This window comes from Chiloscyllium plagiosum, chromosome 9 (assembly GCF_004010195.1).
Source record: "Chiloscyllium plagiosum isolate BGI_BamShark_2017 chromosome 9, ASM401019v2, whole genome shotgun sequence".
NCBI lineage: Eukaryota > Metazoa > Chordata > Chondrichthyes > Orectolobiformes > Hemiscylliidae > Chiloscyllium > Chiloscyllium plagiosum.
In genome coordinates, this window is record NC_057718.1 from 29,942,278 (window position 1) to 29,962,953 (window position 20,676).

Sequence of the window (20,676 nt, forward strand, 5' to 3'; positions counted from 1 at the left end):
ACCTCTCCGTCCCCACCCCAGTCTGACCTATCACCCTCACTTTGACCTCTTTCCACCTATCACATTTCCGACGCCCCTCTCCCAAGTCCCTCCTCCCTACCTTTTATCTTAGCCTGCTGGACAAACTTTCCCCATTCCTGAAGAAGGGCTTATGCCCGAAACGTCGATTCTCCTGTTCCCTGGATGCTGCCTGACCTGCTGCGCTTTTCCAGCAACACATTTCCAGCTCTTACTAGTCTGTAATTAACCGGGTTGTCTTTACTTCCTTTCTTGAACAAGGGAACAACATTTGCTATCCTCCAGTCTTCTGGTACTATTCCTGTAGACAATGACGACATAGAGATGAAAGCCAAAGGCTCTGCCATCTCCTCCCTGGCTTCCCAGAGAATCCTAGCATACATTCCATCCAGCCCAGGGGACTTATCTATTTTCACATTTTCCAGAATTGGACACCTTCTTGTGCACCTTAATCCCATCTGTTCTAGTAGCCTGTATCTCAACATTCTCCTTGACAACATTGTCTTTTTCCAGTGTGAATACTGACGCAATATATTCATTTACCGCTTCCCTTATCTCCTCTGACTCCACGCACAACTTCCTACCAACCTTGACTGTCCATAATATTACTCTAGTCACTGTTTTATTCCTGATATACCAATAGAAAGTCTTAGGGTTTTCCTTGAGAAGTTGTTGGCGGATAGGATCATGTTCCCTCCTGGCTGTTCTTAGTTCTCTCTTTAGGTCTTTCCTGGCTAACTTGTAACTCTCAAGCGCCCTAAATGAGCCATCACAGCTCATCATTACATAAGCCGCCTCCTTCCTCTTGACAAGAGCTTCAACTTCTTTAGTAAACCACGGCTCCCTCACTTGACTTCTTCCTCCCTGCCTGTCATGTACATACTTATCAAGGACATGCAGTACTGTTCCTTGAATAAGCTCCACATTTCAATTGTGCCTATCCCCTGCAGTTTCCTCCTCCATCCTATGCATCCTAAATCTTTCCTAATCGCATCATAATTGCCTTTCCCTGAGCTATAATTCTCGCCCTGCGGTATATACCTATCCCTTTCCATCTCAAAAGTAAACGTAACCGAATTGTGATCACTATCACCAAAGTGCTCACCTACATCCAAATCTAGCACCTGGCCGGGTTCATTACCCACTACCAAATCCAATGTGACCTCACTCCTTGTTGGCCTGTCTACATACTGTGTCAGGAAACCCTCCTGCACACATTGGACAAAAGCTGACACATTTAAAGTACTCAAATTATTGTATTCCCAGTCAATATTTGGAAAGTTTAAGTTCCCCCATAACAACTACCCTGTCACTCTCGCTCCTATTGAGAATCATCTTTGCTATCCTTACCTCTACATCTCTGGAACTATTCAGAGGCCTATAGAAAACTCCCGACAGGGTGACCTCTCCTTTAATGTTTTCAACCTCCACCCATACTACCTCAGTAGATGAGTCCTGAAATGTCCTTCCTGCCACTGTAATACTGTCCTTGATTAACAATGCCACACCTCCCTCTCTTTTGCCATCTTCTCTGTTCTTAATGAAATATCTAAATCCCGCAACCTGCAACAACCATTCCTGTCCCTGCTCTACTCATGTCTCTGAAATGGCCACAAAATCGAAATCCCAGGTACCAACCCATGTTGCAGGTTCGCCCACTTTATTCCAGGTGCTCCTGGCGTTGATGTAGACACCCTTCAAACCATTTTGTTACTTGCCGTTCCCCTCTTGTGACCTTGAAACCTTACTTCTGATCTCACTACTTTCAACATCTTGTATTATGGAACTACAATTCATATTCTCATCCCCTTGTGAATTAGGTTAAAACCTTCCAAAGGACATTAGCAAATCACTCCTCCACACCCCCCCCCCCCCCCATCCCAAAAAATGGTTCCCTCTCTGGTTCATTTAGTAGAGGTGTTCAGTGTCATGGTCATTTAAGATGAAAGAAGTGTGATAACCAGAAGCAGATTGAAATGAACATAAGAACCTGAGGTGGTATGAGAAAAATACTTTTAAAAGTTATTTCCATGGGATGTTGGTATGACAAGATGGATCGACATTTGTTGTCTGTCCTTAATTGCCTTTGAACTAAGTGGCTTGTTGGTTCTTGTGAAAGACAGATAAGAGTCAACTAAATTGCTGTGCATCTGGAGTTGCATGTAAGCCAGATTGGGTAAGCAAGGCCAATTTCATTCCTTAAAGAACTTTACTGAGCCATGTGTTTTTACAACAATTGATGGTTGTCATTGCCATTATTACAGAGAGTAGCTTTATATTCCAGATTTCATTAATTGAATGTAAATTGCACCAACTGCTGTTGTAGGATTTGAACATTCGTCCCCACCGTATTAACCTTGGTCTTGGGATTATTAGGAGAAAGTGAGGACTGCAGATGCTGGAGAGTCAGAGTCACACTTTTTGACTCTTGGGATTATTAGTTCAGTGGCATTGTCACTATGTCACCACCTCCTGTTTTTATGCAACATGTGACTGGAATATAGGATGTTCTGCCCAGTGGTCTTGAGTGTCGAGTTTAATGTCTACTTGAAGCAGAAAGAAACTGTGCAGATACGGAGTTAGAGAGGGGATGAGAGTTGTGAGTAGTTTTGGGCTGTCACAGATGGGGTTATATGTGTTGTAGATCATTTAACATATAACTGTAATGATTATTAATGCTTTAATTTAATTCCTTTTAACGCTTCTATTTTTCTTTCACAACAGTAAATAAGATCCTCTACTTTCCTCACCGCCCCCTTGCACCAGCACCATCCCCTCCCTGTGTTTATAAGTCACTTTTGCCTTTTTTTTAATCAAAGTTGTTAATTTCTGTTTTCATATTACTTGCATTTTCTGTGAATTACATGGTGAATGCTGACAGTTTCACTGACATGACAAGTTAAAATCCTAGTTTATAGATATTGTTTAATCCGCTGCCTCAGAGACGTAAGACTACATTTTGGATCCAAGGTAATGTGGTCCTTTTTAGCTTACTTGTATCCTGATTTGGCTATATTCTAATTAAGATAGTGTTGTTGCAGTTCAGTACTGGTTTATCTTTTCATGAGTAAATGCAAAGAAGAAACACTTGTCATTTTAAAAATTGTCTTCTTAGGCGCAGTGTGATCGAAGCTGTTTATAATAGACTGAATCCACACAGAGATGATGATGGGGTGAGCCTTATTTTCTTTTGCACATTTTGCTCTTGTACTGATCAAGTTAAAAAAAATCATTCTTTCTTGTACTGTAAGGTGTAACGCTAACTGTGATATACTTGTTTTTCATTTGCTTATGCAAGTCTCCTTAAAATGTTTGCTTACAGTCCACTATCATTTGATAATCTTGTAAGATTCTGAAAGATATCTTTGTCATGTTTAAACAAAAAACTTGAAAGAGTTTCTGACCTGACACATTTTAAAGTTCACCATTGCGTGTCATTTATAGAGTTGGCTTGTCAACGCACAACTTCTTTCTTAGAATTGTATGGCACAAGAATAGGTCATTTAGCCTGTCAAGTTGCTGTGCTGTTCACTAGGGGTATAAATCCTGTGTTTTGAAATTGTTTAGAAATGCATTTGTATACACTTGAATTATTTCAACTGTTCTTCAGTGAAATCTTACTGAGGTGACAGGATATTGCTTTGACAATTTGTCCAAAATATGCAGCAAAGTATATTGTCTTCTAACTTTACATTCTTTGATGAATAATGCTCACCAAGATCAAAGTTACTGAGGAATGGATTGTAACCATTTCTGACTTCCACTATGTACAGTACGAATAATTGGAACGTACCTCAGACTGGACACAGACCTGTCTGTGTTCTATTCCTACAACATTTGCAAATCTGTAATGTGGATGCAATCGTGTGATTTATTAATTTCCCACAACCACCTGATTTAGATTGCTCATTTGTATCAAATTATAGATATTTTTCCACTTGCTCTTGAGAATTTGTAATGAGACTACTTAAACGTGCACATTGAAAATGAATGGTGTTGAAAGGAAGATCTGTCAACCTTCTCCAACATTTAGGTTACTTTTCTAATTATGCCAGCAATTCATTTGAAATTTGTTAGATATCAGAAACTATTGACTTGCCTTCTAAAGTCATGTATTTTTGGACAAAGTGGAACTAATTTGATCACTAAAGCTACCTAGTATTGGACTCTGGTAAAAATTAGTTGATTTTTAGTTCATGTGATGTGCCATACACATGGATCCAGCATTTGCTGAAGAATGTACATCAGAGCTGAAAAGGTTGAGATCTCTATTCAAGGGTAAAGTGGACTGCCAACAAGGCGATCAACCTAAATATATAGTTGGATGGCATATGTCACAGAGCAGTTGCACTTCAGCTGCACTGGATAATAGAATGGCGCAAAGCAATTTAAGTGTGATACAACGTGACATTAGGTCTCCCGGGATATCCTGTGATGCATGCCATGAGCTAAATTTTTTCCTCATCCTTCAGCTCCAATTAATTTTGCACTCCAAATTGCTATTGATATAATTTAATAACTGCAGCAACGTCAACTGAGTTATCTCTAACTGATGAAATTTCAAGAATTTGAATGGTCTGTAGAGCTCTCCAAAATGAGTGACAAAATGAGCAATCTTTATATGATCAAATTCTAATTCAAGAATCAGCAAATTAATTGCAATAAAATACAAAATTGCGAGCTTTATCTACTTCTACGATATGACTACACAAAAGGGCTTCCTTACCATGGTTCAAACAGTTTAATTCATGAAAATCTTAAAATGAAAGCAGCTACTGCTTATGTTAGGAAGCTATATGATTCGTAGTTTCCCACAACAAATAAAATCTGATTTGATAAACTTAATTCCCTGCTAGACAGAAACATGTTTTGCTTTGTCAGCCAGTTACTATTTCACCTATCATCAGTGAGACGTTTGCATCCATAAAACACTTTTAAAATCTCCTTTCTTTCATTTAGTACCATTATTTATTTGTATTCGCTAAAGCACTTTCTTTGCTGAAGGATTTACTTTTTTTTTAAAAACCTGTTCAGAGATATTTATTCTCTCCTGGAGCAGATGGGGCTTTATCCTGGATCTCATGGCTCAGAGAGGGACACTACCACTGTGCCATAAGAACCCTTGTTTCCTTCATTTTTATTTCCTAAATAAACTTGAATTCTGATTGTGTGCTTTATGCAGCAGGCATAGAACAGTTTCTAATTGCTAACTTATTTTGAAGTGGGATGTCATTAGAAATACAAATTACCCTGTACCTAGAATTCTTAAACTGTGACAAAGCAGTCCGAACTTCTCTGTGACAAGTATTTTTTTTAATTACAGCATTTATGCAGCAATTTCTTAATGTACATGGGAAGTTGATGGCAAGTTCTGGCTTTTGCAATCACCACAATGGAGTCAAATCATTTGACTTTGGGTCAATTTGCAGAATGTGGTTCTTCTCTTGCCCATTACAAATAAGAACTTGACATTTAATGAACTTGTAATTGTTTTTGACAACAAATTCTGGAAATTTGCAAATTTGATTTTCACAAGTTTTAGTTTGGTGTTGAATCATACTTTCCATGTTGTGCTGGTGGCCTGGAATATAGAAACCTACAAAATAGGAGCAGGTAGACCATTGACCCCACGAAGCCTGTGTCACAATTTGACAGAACCATAGCTGATTCTTTATCTCAATACTGTACTCCCACTCTGTCCTGCACAACCCTTTGATGTTGGGCAATCTCATTTCTCCTGAAGTGTATTTAGTGTCTTGGCCTCCACAGCTTTGTGGTAGAGAGATCCACAAGTTCACCATCCTGAGTGAATAAGCCTATCATCCCAGTTCAAAATTCATGAACCCTTGTTCTATCCCCCATCAGAATTTTATATCTTTCAAGAAGATCTACTCTTCTTTTAAAACTCAAGTGAACATAGTCACCCAGTCTATCATGCATGACAATTCTGTCATCCAAGGAATCAAGTATATCTCTTCTTAAGTAAGGAGACCAAAATTGTGAACAATATCCCAGGTGTGGTTTCACTGAAGCCCTGTACAGCCGTAGTACAACTTCCTTGCTCCAGTTTGTTGAATGCAAATAGAAATCATTTAGATTCCGAATTTAGGAAGCAGTTGTTGCACTGAAACAAAACAGTTTGTCAAAATTAGATTATAAATCTAAATGTGCTTTGAGTTACAAAACGTTTTGATTCAACTTCAACAAAGCACAGTTTGAACATTGCTGGTCTCAATAAGTACAAGTTTAAAGTTCCATATGAAATGTATTTGGGACCTTAGTTTTTAGAAAGTTAAAGTTCCTCGCATCAAACTTGTCTAGAATTTAGAACAGACTGCAGCAAACTGGCCATCTTATTCAAAAGTCGAGAGTGTGATGCTGGAAAAGCACAGCAGTCAGGCAGTATCAGAGGAGTAGGAGAATCCTGATGAAAGGCTTATGCCCGAAACGTCGATTCTCCCTCTCAGATGCTGCTTGACCTGCTATGCTTTTCCAGCACCACACTCTCGACTCTGATCTCCAACATCTGCAGTCCTCACATTCTCTATCTTATTCAAAAACTTATTCAAGAACATAGGAACAGGGGTAGGCCAGTTAGGCCATCAAATCTGTTCTGCCATGCAATTAGATCATGGCTGATCTATTTGTTTTGAGTTCCACACTGCCATTTACCCTAATAACCTTTTGATTCCTTTGGCTTACAAGAATCTATCCTGCCTTAAAAACTGTACAACCCTGAGAGCACAAAAAAATCTCCTTATCTATATCTTGAAAGGGGATTATTAATTTTAAAACAGTACCCCTTAGTTCTGAATTCACCTATAAGGAGCAGCACTCCTAAATCTAGTGCTTCCAGTTAAACTTGTTGGACTATAACCTGGTGTTGTGAGATTTTTAACTTTATAAGAAACAAAACATCCTTTCCATGTTCACCTTGCCATGACCATCTTGCCATGACCATCAAGGATTTTATGTATTTGAATCAAGCCACACCCAACCTGTGTAAAGAGGCTTAGCCTGTCCACCTATCCTCATAAAATGTGCCACTGATTCCAGGTCTCATAAGAGGACATTACATGGACATGACGAGCTGCCACCATTTATTGCTCATCTCCAGTTGAGAAGATGATTGTGAGCTACCTTGAACATTCACCACCCTCTGTGAAGAATTTCCTCCTGATCTAAGTCTTAAATGGCCTACCCCTTATCAGAGATTTATTCCAAGAGTAGGGAGTTCTGTAATGGCACAATACCTGTGCTCTTCAGACTTTAGGCTTGATACTTGTTCATCGAGAGGTGGTGCTGGAAAAGCACAGCAGGTCAGGCCGCAACCAAGGAGCAGAAGAATCGACTTTTCGGGCATAAGCCCTTCATCAGAAATGAGGCTTGTGGGCTGGGCGGCTGAGAGATAAATGGGAGGGGATGGGACTGGAGGCAAGGTAGCTCAGAATACGATAGGTAGATGAAGGTGGGGGAGTAGGTGATCGGTTGGAGAGGAGGGTAGAGTGGATAGATGGGAAAGGTGATGGACAGGTCAAGAGGGTGGTGCAGGGTTGGAGGCTTGGGACTGGGATGAGGTCAGGGGAGAGGAAATGAGGAAACTGGTGAAATCCACATTAATCCCGTGTGGTTGCACGGTCCCAAGGCAGAATAAGAGACGTTCTTCCTCCAGGCATCAGGTGACTAGGGTTTGGCGATGGAGGAGGCCCAGGACCTGTATATCCTTGGTGGAGTGGGAGGGGAGTATTCAACCATGGGCCAGTGGAGTTGGTTGGTGCGAGTGTCCCAGAGATGTTCTCTGAAATGATCCGCAAGTTGGCGTCATGTCTCCCTGATGTCGAGGAGACCATTTCTGGTGCAATGGAAACAGTAGATGACATTCGTGAGGGTACACGTAAATTTCTGTCGGATGTGGAAGGATCCTTTGGGGCTTTGAATGGAGGTGAGGGGTGAAGTGTGGGTGCAGGTTTTGCACTTTGTGGTGACAACAGAAGGTGCTGGGAGTGGGGTGAGGGTTGGTGGGGAGTGTGGATCTGACAAAGAAGTCATAGAGGGAATGGTCTCTCCGAAAGGTTGATGGGGGTGGGAAGTGGAATCTGTTTTGTAGGTGGTGGAAATGGCGGAGGATGATGCAATGTATATAGAGGTTGGTGAGGTGGAAGGTGAAGAATGGGGATGGGAGCGGGGGTTCAAGGGCAGAGGTGCAGGAAGTGGAGGAGATGCGCTAGAGGACATGGTCAACCATGTGGGAGGGGAAATTGCAGTATTTGAAGAAGGAGGCCATCTGGGATTTTCTGTGGTGGAATTGGTCCTCCTGGGAACAGATGCGGTGGAGATGGAGGAATTGGGAATAAGGGATGTTTTTTTCACAGGAGGTAGGGTGGGAGGAGGTGTAGTCCAGGTAGCTTGGGAGTCTGTGGGATTTTAGTAGATGTCTGTAAGTCGGTCACTCTGGTGTGTCTGGCTCGTATAAGTGTGGAAAGTGTGTGCACGTTCAGCTACTGACAGAGCATATTGCAGCCCTGATGAAAGAACTCGAGGACCTCAGGCTCATCCGAGAGAACAAGATCTTTCTGGATAAGACCTTCAGCGAGGTTATTGCACCGACCATACCAGAAGAGAGCAGAAGAAAGCAGACAATGAGGAAGGCAGAGAGGAGACAGGTGCAAGAGACCCCGAGGGAAGTACCTGTCAGGAACAAGTTGAATCTTTTGTCAGAGACAGATGACACTGCCAGTCCGCGAGGCAGCCAGATCTGTCAATCGAAAGTTGGCGTGGAGGCAGAGCGGAAGAGTCGGACATCGCACAGAGCTGCGGTAATAGGGGACTCCATAGTGAGAGGAACTGACCGGGGTTTTTGTGGCAGCAGGCGGGACTTAAGGATGGTGTGTTGCCTTCCTGGTGCCAGGGTTAAAGACATCACAGACAGAATGCAGGAAATCCTCAAGGACCAAGGTGAAGAGCCAGAGGTGGTGGTACATGTCGGCACAAATGATGTCGGGAAGAAGAGGAGGAACATACTACAGTGGGACTTCGGAGAACTAGGAAGAAGGCTGAAAAGCAGGACGTCCAGGGTGGTTATCTCCGGTTTGCTTCCAGTTCCTCAGGCTGGTGAGAAACAGGGAGATAATGGACTTGAACGTGTGGCTGGGGAACTGGTGCAGGAAGCAAGGACTTAAATTCTTGGATCACTGGGGTATGTTTTGTGGTAAGCATAAATTATACAAGAGAGACGGTTTGCACCTTAATAGGTTAGGGACCAGCATTCTGGTAGGCAGGTTTGCTACTGCAACACAGCTACATTTAAACTAAGTAGCGGGGGGAGGGGACAAACTGGATGTTTAAGAAGGAAATTGAAGGGATAGTTAGAACTAGGGAAGTCAAGAAAGACAACTGTATCAATGAAGCAGAAAACTCAAAAAGGGATCATGCTGTAAGGTTGAGTGAAATAGGAGTTGATGGGAAGGGTGAGGGCAGTAACAAATTAAAAATACTATACATGAATGCACGAAGCATTAGAAATAAGATGGATGAGCTTGAGGCTCTTTTGGAAATTGGCAGATACGATATTGTGGGGATGACTGAGATGTGGCTTCAAGTGGAGAGGGCGTGGGAAATGAATATTCAAGGCCTAACGTGCTATCGTAAGAACAGACTGATGGGCAGAGGGGGTGGGGTGGCCATGTTGGTAAGGGATGATATTCAGTCCCTTGCGCGGGGGGACCTAGAATCAGGGGATGTAGAGTCAGTGTAGATAGAGCTGAAAAATTCTAAGGGTAAAAAGACCCTCTTGGGAGTTATCTACGGGCCCTCAAACAGTAGTCTGGATGTCGGACGTAAGTTGAATCAGGAGCTGAAATTGGCCCGTCGCAAAAATGTTACGACAGTTGTTATGGGGGATTTCAACATACAGGTAGACTGGGAGAATCAGGATGGTATTGGAACTCAAGAAAGAGACTTTGTGGAGTGTCTCCGAAATGGTTTCTTAGAACAGCTGGTGCTGGAGCCTACCAGTGAGAAGGCAATTCTGGATCTGGTATTGTGCAACGAACCAGAATTGATCAGGGACCACGAAGTGAAGGAGCCATTGGGAAGTAGTGACCATAATACAATAAGCTTCAATCTGCAATTTGAGAGGGAGAGGGTACAATCGGAAGTGACAATATTTCTGTTGAATAAAGGGAACTATGGAGCTATGAGGGAGGAGCTGGCCAAAGTTCAATGGTGCAATACCTTAGCAGGGATGACAGTGGAGGAACAATAGCAGATATTTCTGTGTAAAATGCAGAAGATGCAGGATCAGTTCATTCCAAAAAGGAAGAAAGATCCTAGGAGGAGGCATGGGTGGACGTGGCTGACGAGGGAAGTTAAGAAACATATTAAGTTAAAAGAGAAAAAGTATAACATAGCAAAGATAAGTGGGAAAACTGAGGACTGGGAAGCTTTTAAAGAACAACAGAGAAGGACTAAGAAGGAAATACGCAGAGGAAAAATGAGGTACGAAGGGAAACTGGCCAAAAATATAAAGGAGGATAGTAAAAGCTTTTTTAGGTACGTGCAAGGCAAAAATATGGTTAAGACTAAAATTGGGCCCTTGAAAACAGAAACAGGGGAATATATTACGGGGAACAAAGAAATGGCAGAAGATTTGAATTGGTACTTCAGATGTGTGTTCACTGGGGAAGACACAAGAAATCTCCCTGAGGTAACAGTGGCTGAAGGACCTGAACTTAAGGGAACTTCTATTTGCCAGGAATTGGTGTTGGAGAGACTGTTAGGTCTGAAGCTTGATAAGTCCCAGGGCCTGATGGTCTACATCCCAGAGTACCCCACATAGGAGGTTAGTGAGTAAAATTAGGGCGCATGGTATTGGGGGCAAAGTACTAGATTGGATTCAAAATTGGTTGTCTGATGGGAAACAAATGGTAGTGATAAACGGCTCCATTTCGGAGTGGCAGGCAGTGACCAGTGGGGTACCGCAGGGATCCGTGCTGGGACCGCAGCTTTTTACAATATATGTTAATGATATAGAAGATGGTATTAGTAATAACATTAGCAAATTTGCTGATGATACTAAGCTGGGTGGCAGGGTGAAATGTGATGAGGATGTTAGGAGATTACAGGGTGACCTGAACAGGTTAGGTGAGTGGTCAGATGCATGGCAGATGCAGTTTAATATGGATAAATGTATGGTTATCCACTTTGATGTCAAGAACAGGAAGGCAGATTACTACCTAAATAAGGTAAAGGGGCAGTACAAAGAGATCTGGGTGTTCTTGTACACCAGTCAATGAAGGTAAGCATGCAGGTACAGCAGGTAGTGAAGAAGGCTAATAGCATGCTGGTCTTCATAACAAGAGGGATTGAGTATAGAAGCAAAGAGGTTCATCTGCAGCTGTACAGGGCCCTGGTGAGACTACACCTGGGGTACTGTGTGCAGTTCTGGTCTCCAAATTTGAGAAAAGACATTCTGGTTATTGAGGGAGTGCAGCGTAGGTTCACGAGGTCAATTCCTGGAATGGCGGGACTACCTTACACTGAAAGATTGGAGTGACTGGGCTTGTATACCCTTGAGTTTCGAAGATTGAGAGGGGATCTGATTGAGACATTTAAGATTATTAAAGGATTGGACACTCTGGAGGCAGGAAACATGTTTCCGCTGATGGGTGAGTGCCGAACCAGAGGACACAGCTTAAAAATACGGGGTAAACCATTTAGGACAGAGCTCAGGAGAAACCTCTTCACCCAGAGAGTGGTGGCTGTGTGAAATGCTCTGCCCCAGAGGACAGTGGAGGCCCACTCTCTGGATTCATTTAAGAAAGAGTTAGGTAGAGCTCTCAAGGATAGTGGAATCAAGGGTTATGGAGATCAGGCAGGAACAGGATACTAATTAATGATGATCAGCCATGATCATATTGAATGGTGGTGCAGGCTTGAAGGACAGAATGGCCTACTCCTGCACCTATTGTCTACTGAGATGGAGAGGTCCAGGAAGGTGAGGGAAGTGTCCAAGATGGTCCAAGTAAATTTGAGATCGGGGTGAAAGGTGAGAGTGAAGTTCCTCGTGAGAGCATGAGGTAGTGCCAATACAGTCATTGATGTAGCTGAGGAAAAGGTGGGGGATGGTGCCAGTGTAGCTATGGAAGATGGACTGTTTCATATACCCGACAAAGAGGCTGGATGCGGGTGCCCGTGGCTTCCCCCTTTGATTTGGAGGAAGTGGGAGGATTGTAAGGAGAAGTTGTTAAGGGTTAAGGGTGAGACTGTCACTTGAGTGGGTGTGGGTACGAGGTGGGGAGTGATGTCACCAACAGAAATGACACTCACCATGGGGGCAGAGGTGGAAGTGATGTGACGCGTGACGTCAACGACGTCGCCGGCTGAGTTCTGGGTTTTTTTTTGGTGGGGGGGGACAGAGATTAGTAAGAATACTGAAGGGCTGGGAACTAGGACCTGGGGTGGAGTAGGAATTGCAGCGGAGACTTTTTGGGGGAATACTAAAAACACCGCAAGGCTTGATACTTATTGTTTGAATTTATTCCATGTTATTATTGGGTCTGATTGAAAAATGTCTGACAATGTTGCTGCTGCTTTAGTGAAGTTGTGTTTCCATTCCTGATGAGCATAAGAATTCAGCAGAAATGTATACTTTATATCACAAAGTCTAATTAATTTGTTCTGAATCTTGTTTTCCCTGTTAATCACATATGCCAGTGTTGTCCAGTTGAGAATGCTGATGAGCTACCTGTGTCACTATGGCAGTAATGTTTTAGCCACATGCCTCAGAAAATGTTTAAATAACAAGCCCCGTTGAGTCACTATGGATGAACTTGTCACCATTTGTGAATATTCGTATATTTTTATTGCATTTTAGCACTTCACCAACAAATTCATAAAAGTTGCATATATCATGCAATATGAGCAATAAGATTCTGACCCCACCAGGATCACATTGTCTGTTACTCAATGTTTCAGTTCCTGTTCAGAAAAGAAGTGAAGCATACCTGGATTCCCATTTAGTCACTTGCTTGTGACTAATTCATTGGGTAATAGTGGCATATGTTGTTTGACCTCTGATTTCAAAGGATTTGTTTCAACAAAAGGGTAAATGTAAAACTTCCATGGGACCTAAGTATTGTTTCAGAAGTAAAGGACAAAAAGAAAATTGGAGTTAATGGTGGATCTGTAATGTACTGTTTTTTGTAATGGCTAAGTCTATTTTGAAATTTAAACAACCAATATTAAATATCCATTTCCACTTAGAAAATGGAAATAGTTGTGAAAATTGCTAAAATATTTCTTAGAATTTTGGGAAACATTTTACACTATATAAGTCCAAAAATATGATATCCATTGATGCTTTTATGTTTTTAACTTGAGGGAAAAGTTTGTTTATTCTGTGTATTATTGAGTTATTGATATTTCTGTGTATGAATCTTACAGTACTACTTATAAATATTTAAGTGATCAGAACAAATACTGCAAACTAGGGACAATTTTGTAAACCTGTGATATCGATACTTTTGTCACAAAGCCTTGTGATACTCTGCTTAAGTAGTCCTTTATTCATTGTACATTGAATGTGAGTTTAGCATCATATGTTGAAGTTTAATAATTATTGTGATGCAAGTGGAAAGGTTGTAAACAAAATAAACCCTCAAATAAGTATGAACAAAATTATGTTTAAGTAGCACCAGCAGGAATTAGGGGCAAATTACTAACTTTTATAATATGATTTAATATTAAGGAAGGAATTCTTGGTTTTATTTTATTTTTTTATAGTGCCTGTTAGAATGAAACTATGAAAACAGGCACATCATGTAATTACTAAAATACCTTGATTACGAATATCTCTAATCAAAAACGCTAATACAGTATGTGTACAGAGAAGATTGCACACATACTGTATTTACTTGTACTTAAATTGACCATTCTTTTATTATGAAACCATTCCCTTTGGTCCTCGACTCTCCCATGAGGGGAAACATCCTCTCATCATTTCTCCTGTCAAGCCCCTTAGAATCCTAAATGTTTCAATGCCTCCCATTCTTCTGAACTCCAGCGTGTAGAGCCCCAACCTAAGCTTTGGTCATAAGACAATCCCGCCCCCCCCCCGATACCAGGGATTATACTGATAAACCTTCTGTGAACTGCCTCCAGTGAAATGTTATCTTCCTTAAATAAGGGGACCAAATCTGCTCTCAGTACTCCAGATGATGTCACACCAGCACCTTGTATAGTTGCAGTAATATTTCCCTACTCTTATTCCAACCTCCTTGAAATAAGGCCCAACATTCCAATACTTGATTACCTTTCTGTACCTGTGTGCTAGCTTTGTGTTTTGTACAAAAGTACCCCTAATGTACTTTGTGTAGCAGCTTTTGTAGCTACTCATGAGCAAATTCTCTATCAATGCCAATATACAACCCCCAACATCATGGACTCTTATGAACTTAACCTTTTGTGAAGTACCTTAATGTACTTCTTTTGGATGTCCAAATACAACATGTCTACCGATTCCCCTCCATCCACTTTCATTAACAATTCGTCGACAAACTAATAAATTAGTCAGACGTGATTTCCATTTCATGAAGTCTCAGCTTGATTAGGTTATGATTTTCCAAATGCTCTCCTATTATTTCCTAATAATTGATATTGATACTTGTCCAATGATAGGTGTTCGGCTAACAGCCTATAGTTACTTGCTTTTTATCTCCCTCCCTTTTTGAATAGGGCTGGGAATAGGGTAAGATACAGAGTAAAAGCTGCAAATTCTACGTGTATTCAGTTGAGATTGTTTCTGTAGAAATACCTCCTACCAATATTGCCTGTAAGCTGCATGGCAAAGGTACATGCACGGCGATCAGTATACCAATACTGTTTACAACACTGACTTCTGGTTCTGGAAGGCACTGCTGAGTATATACTTCAGAGGCCAATGCTGAACCAAAAAAAACAGTTGGGACACAGCCTGTTACATAATATCTGATACCTGTGAAAACCTAAGTAAAAAAAATTCATTTTAGTGCTCCAAATCATTATGACTTGGAAAAGCTGATGGGGTATTTGTGTTTTGATATTATTTAGTATTTGTCTTTATTCTGAATACTGTTAAGGTTATTACATGTTGAAAGCAGATTATTGACTAAAAAGGTTTTTAAATTTGAAGCATTTTTAAAACCTGTTTATCAATAAATAATTCCATAAATTAGTATATAATCAACTGATAGTTTTAATATTGGCTAATGCCTTTTGAAAGTTCAGTTATTAAAAGGGTACTACAATGCAGGCCGTTAAAACTGAAACCCTACTTATTGAATTGTACCTCTAATCTTAATACTAATTAGTATTGTTGTACAGATGTAGTTTCAAAGATATTTTAATGCATATTTACTCACGAGAACTCCTATTGACAATTAATTTTGAGTTTGATAGTCTGAAAGAATATTATAGGCTGTTTACTCACATTGGGGTATTGAATCTTGAAAAGGACCCTACTGGAGCAGATCAAAGGGGAACAAGACCGGGCAAATTGCTCGAGACACTCAGACAATTGAGAATTAATCATAGGGGGAGCTATCGTCATCTAATGGAGGAGATGCTGGCTAGTTACAGGCTAGCTCAGATCCAGGGGGAAGCAAATACCACCGAACAAGCTGCTTCCAGTGCAGTAATGCCTGCTAGAGAATCAGAGACCAGGTTGCAGGCTGATGAGACTCGTCCTGACGATGTACACTGAACTGATTTGAAGATGTAGTAAGAAATGAGAAACCCCTTAAAACTTAATGATTCAAACATTGTGTATCAATTGTGTTTTAAAATTTATTACTTTGCATGAATTTGTGACCTCTGTTGCATGTCTTTTTTTAAAAAAATGTTTTGTGCTTGCGGATTAGATTTTTTGGTCAGATCACCATAACTGCCCAAGCAGTGACAGTTAATTTTTAATACCTATTTGTAGCATGTCAGTTTTTTGGTTGTAAAAATGTAAACACATTAAATGCATGATTCAGAACAGATACTATGATATTGATAAATCCATCATGCTTATTGTAAATGTCAGTTATTTGTAAACAATGACTATGGGCATGCTTTTGCTTTTTTGCAGTATTCAGCCAGAGAGGGGATTTGTCTTTTTTTGAATGTGTAATAAAGCTTTATACCATGTCTGGACCACTGTTTAACTTGCAGTTATTACATGCTAATATGGGTATTCTTTCTTCAATACAATAAATATCCAAAGTAAAACGTGAAACCAGATATTGTGTTTTACGTTTGATAAATGGCTGAGGATGCACTGCTATTTCATTTTTAAGATGTAAACTGCAGGCAATGACTACAAATTTGTGCATTTCAGTACATTGCAGTTGCAATTTTTATAAACCCATTTTAAGTAAGTGCACCGTTTTACACACATTTCTGATTTTAATGCAAACATTTACATGTATGTTGCTGTTTCTTTGATTATCTTGCTTTAAAATAATCAAAGCTGTCAGATTGTTTAGGAAATAACCTAGACTATATGCACAGCTATGTATTGTTTGAGACTGCACAGACTCTCTGAGCTAATGCACAACTAACTTCAAGAAATTATTTTGGCTAATTTCTTTTAGATTAAACCAGGCTCGTTATTTTACAAGGTAGTAGTTGATTATTTTCAATAAAGATTTGATTAAATGTTTTTCAAAGTTGTAGACTATAAATTTTTTTTGTGACGGTGTGTGAAAATATGGGTAATGGTTGAGAAATTGGGTGTGCAAGCAGAACAGCATATTTCATCTAAAAAAATGAAAGACACAAATTTCTAAAATATGTGCCTTTTTAAAAAAATTCCTATATATCGAATAGTTTAGGTTGTAAGTTTGCATGCTGAACTGGTAGATTTATTCTCCGACGTTTCGTCACCATGTTAGGTAACATCATTAGTGAGCCTTCGATGAAGCGCCAGTGTTCTGCCCCGCTTGTTATTTATGTCTTGGTCTGTTGTGGTGGGTGATATCACTTCCAGTTCTTTTTCTGAGAGGTTGGTAAATGGGTTCCAAATCGAAATGTTTGTTAATGGTGTTCCAGTTTGAATGCCAGGTCTTTAGGAATTCTGGTGCGTTTCTTTGTTTACCTGTCCCAGGATGGATATATTGTCCCATCAAATGGGTGTCCCTCTTCACCTGTGTATGGATACTAGTGATAGTTGGTCATGTCTTTGTGTAGCTATTTGGTGCTCATGTATCCTGGTGGCTAGTTTTCTGCCCATCTGTCCAATGTAATGTTTGTCGCAGTCTTTGCAGGGTATTTTGTATATTGAGTCATAGAGATGTACAGCACAGAAACAGGCCCTTCGTTCCAACTTGTCCAGGCCAACCAGATATCCCAACCCAATCTAGTCCCACCTGCCAGCACCAGGTCCATATCCCTCCAAACCCTTACTATACATATACCCATCCAAATGCCTCTTAAATTTGCAATTGTACCAGCCTCCTCCACTTCCTCTGGCAGCTCATTCCATACACATACCACCCTATGTGTGAAGAGTCACCCCTTAGGTCTCTTTTATATCTTTCCCCTCTCACCTTAAACCTATGCCCTCTAGTTCTGGACTCCCCCACCAGGGAAAAGACTGTCTATTTATCCTATCCATGACCCTCATGATTTTATAAACATGTATAAGATCACCCCTCAGCCTCCGACATTCCAAAAACAAACAGCCCCAGCCTATTCAGCCTCGCCCAATAACTCAAATCCTCCAACCCTGGCAACATCCTTGTAAATCTTTTCTGAACCCTATCAAGTTTCACAACATTCTTCCAATAGGAAGGAGACCATAATTGCACGCAATATTCCAAAGATGGCTTAACCAATGTCCTGCAATGTGCTGCAACTTGACTTCCTAACTCCTGTACTCAATACTCTGACCAATAAAGGAAAGCATACGAAATGTCGTCTTCACTATTCTACCTACCTGTAAGTCCACTTTCAAGAACTTATGAACCTGCACTCCAAGGACTCTTTGTTCAGTAACACTCCCCAGGACCTTACCATTAAGTGTATAAGTCTGACTAAGATTTGCTTTCTCAAAATTCAGCACCTCGCATTTATCTGAATTAAACTCCATCTGTCACTTCTCAGCCCATTGGCCCATCTGATCGAGATCCCGTTGTAATCTGAGGTAACCTCCTTTGCTGTCCACTACTCCTCCAATTTTGGTGTCATCTGCAAATTTACTAACTGTACCTCTTATGCTCGCATCCAAATCATTTATGTAAATGACAAAAATTAGAGGGCCCAGCACTGATCCTTGTGGCACTCCACTGGTCACAGGCCTCCAGTCTGAAAAACAACCCTCCACCACCACCCTCTGTCTTCTACCTTTGAGCCAGTTCTGTATCCAAATGGCTAGTTCTCCCTGTATTCCATGAGATCTAACCTTGCTAACCAGTCTCCCATGGGCTTCCTTGTCGAACGCCTTACTGAAGTTCATTTAGATGGCGTCAACCACTCTGCCCTCATCAATCCTCTTTATTACTTCTTCAGAAAACTTAATCAAGTTTGTGAGACATGATTTCCCATACACAAAGCCATGTTGACTATCCCCTAATCAGTCTTTGCCTTTCCAAATACATGTAAATTCTGTCCCTCAGGATTCCCTCCAACAACTTGCCCACTACCGATGTCAGGCTCACTGATCTATAATTCCATGGCTTGTTCTTACCATTCTTCTTAAACAGTGGCACCACATTAGCCAATCTCCAGTCTTCCGGCACTTGACCTGTGACTATCGATGATCCAAATATCTCAGCAACTGGCCCAGCAGTCACTTACCTAGAGTTCTTAGGTACACCTGATCAGGTCCTGGGGATTTAATTACTTTATGCATTTCAAGACATCCAGCACTTCCTCCTCTGTAATATGGACATTTTCCAAGATGTCACCATCTATTTCCCTACATTCTATATCTTCCATGTCCTTTTCCACAGTAATTACTGATGCAAAATACTCATTTACTATCTCCCCCATCTCTTGTGGCTGCACACAAAGGCCGTCTTGCCGATCTCTGAGAGACCCTATTCTCCCCCTAGTTACCCTTTTGTCCTTAATGTAGTTGTAAAAACCCTTTGGATTCTCCTTAATTCTATTTGCCAAAGCTATCTCATGTCCCCTTTTTGCCCTCCTGATTTCCCTCTTAAGTATACTCCTGCCTTTACACTCTTCTAAGGATTCACTCGATCTATCCTGTCTATACCTGACATGTGCTTCCTTATTTTTCTTAACCAAAACCCTCAATTTCTTTAGTCATCCAGCATTTTCCATACCTACCAGCCTTTCTGTTCACCCTAACAGTTTATGATCATTCAGCTGGTTGTTGGTACGGGGTCCTTTAAATTCATCAGTAGCTGTTTTAGTGTGTTGGTATGTTTGTGGGCTACCATGATGCTGAGGGGCCGGAGTAATCTGGTCGTCAGCCCCAAGATGTCTTTACTTAATGGCAGTGTGCCTAGAGTCTCTGGGCGTGTTCTGTCGTCTTGTTTATGTCTGTTGCACAGGAATTGGTGGACTGCGCATATCAGGTACCCATTGTTCCTGAATACGTTGTGTAGGTGTTTTTTCTTTGCTTCTCATAGTTCCTGGGTGCTGCAGTGTGTTGTAGCTTGTTTAAATAATGTTCTGATGCAGCTTCGTTTGTGGGTATTGGGATGATTGCTCCTCTAGTTGAGTATCTGGTCAGTGTGCATAGTTTTCCTGTAGATGCTCTCCATTGGCTTTCGTTCTACTGTGCAGTCTCAGAAGGGGAGTCTTGTTGTTCTCTTCCTCTTTGGTGAATTTTATACTGTAAGGATGCTGTTGTTTTTGTTTGTGGGTTTCTTCTAATTTGTTGCTTTTTGTAATGGCAAAGGTGTCATCCACATTGCGGATCGTGGGAAGGGCTGTTCGTTCTAACCTCTGCATAACTGCTGCTGCTAAGAGTTTGGATATTGGTGATACAATAGGTGTCCCATTGATTTATTTGTAGTTGAAGGTGAAGTGGGTTCTGAGGCACAGGTCTCCAAGTTTGAGGATTCTGTCCTTGCTGATGTTTGTGTCCTTGGTCAAACAGCAGAGTGAGGTCAGTGTTTCTCTGGCTCGGGTGATGTTTATTGACTTAAATAGGGCAGTCACGTCGAAGGAAACCATGGCCGCCTCATCCTCTACCTTGGTGTCTTTGATGTTGAGGAGTTTCTGGGTGGAGTGGCTCGAGTCTTCTGCGTGTTTCTGTTTGCATTGATGTCCCTTAGCTTGCCTGTATGTCGGTGTACTGGGAAGTAAGACTATGGGTCTGAGAGGGGCCCCTTGTTTATTTACCTTTTTGGTAATCTGTTGAAATGGGATGTGTTGGATCCTTTGGGTTTCATTGTTTAAACATCTGTCTTGTTAATTTCATCTGTCTTATGAAGTTTCTTCTGGGTATGCTGTAATACGGTTTTCTAGTTGTGGAGTCAGGTCCATCGCCACCTCTTGGTATCTGCGAGTAGTGTGTTTGCTTTTTCAATATATTGTGTTCTGTTCAGGATGACAGTCATGCGCCTGTCTGCTGGTAGGATTATGATAGTTCTCTCTCTTCTGAGTCCTTTCAGGGTTTTCCTTTCCAGTGTTTTGAGGGTGTTCTCTTCTTTCTGTTTTGTGATG

General features: G+C 41.1%; 1 protein-coding gene across 1 annotated transcript in view; it reads left to right on the forward strand.

Moving 5' to 3' along the window:
• Positions 1–16,191, forward strand: part of LOC122552729 (protein phosphatase 1B-like) — a 21,294-nt gene extending 5,103 nt beyond the window's left edge. Inside the window, exons 2-3 of the mRNA XM_043695638.1 lie at positions 3,134–3,191; positions 15,509–16,191. Of these exons, the coding sequence (XP_043551573.1) occupies positions 3,134–3,191; positions 15,509–15,757 (307 nt within the window). The 3' untranslated portion in view covers positions 15,758–16,191. The remainder of the gene's footprint in view (positions 1–3,133; positions 3,192–15,508) is intronic.
• The last annotated feature ends 4,485 nt before the right edge of the window (positions 16,192–20,676 follow it).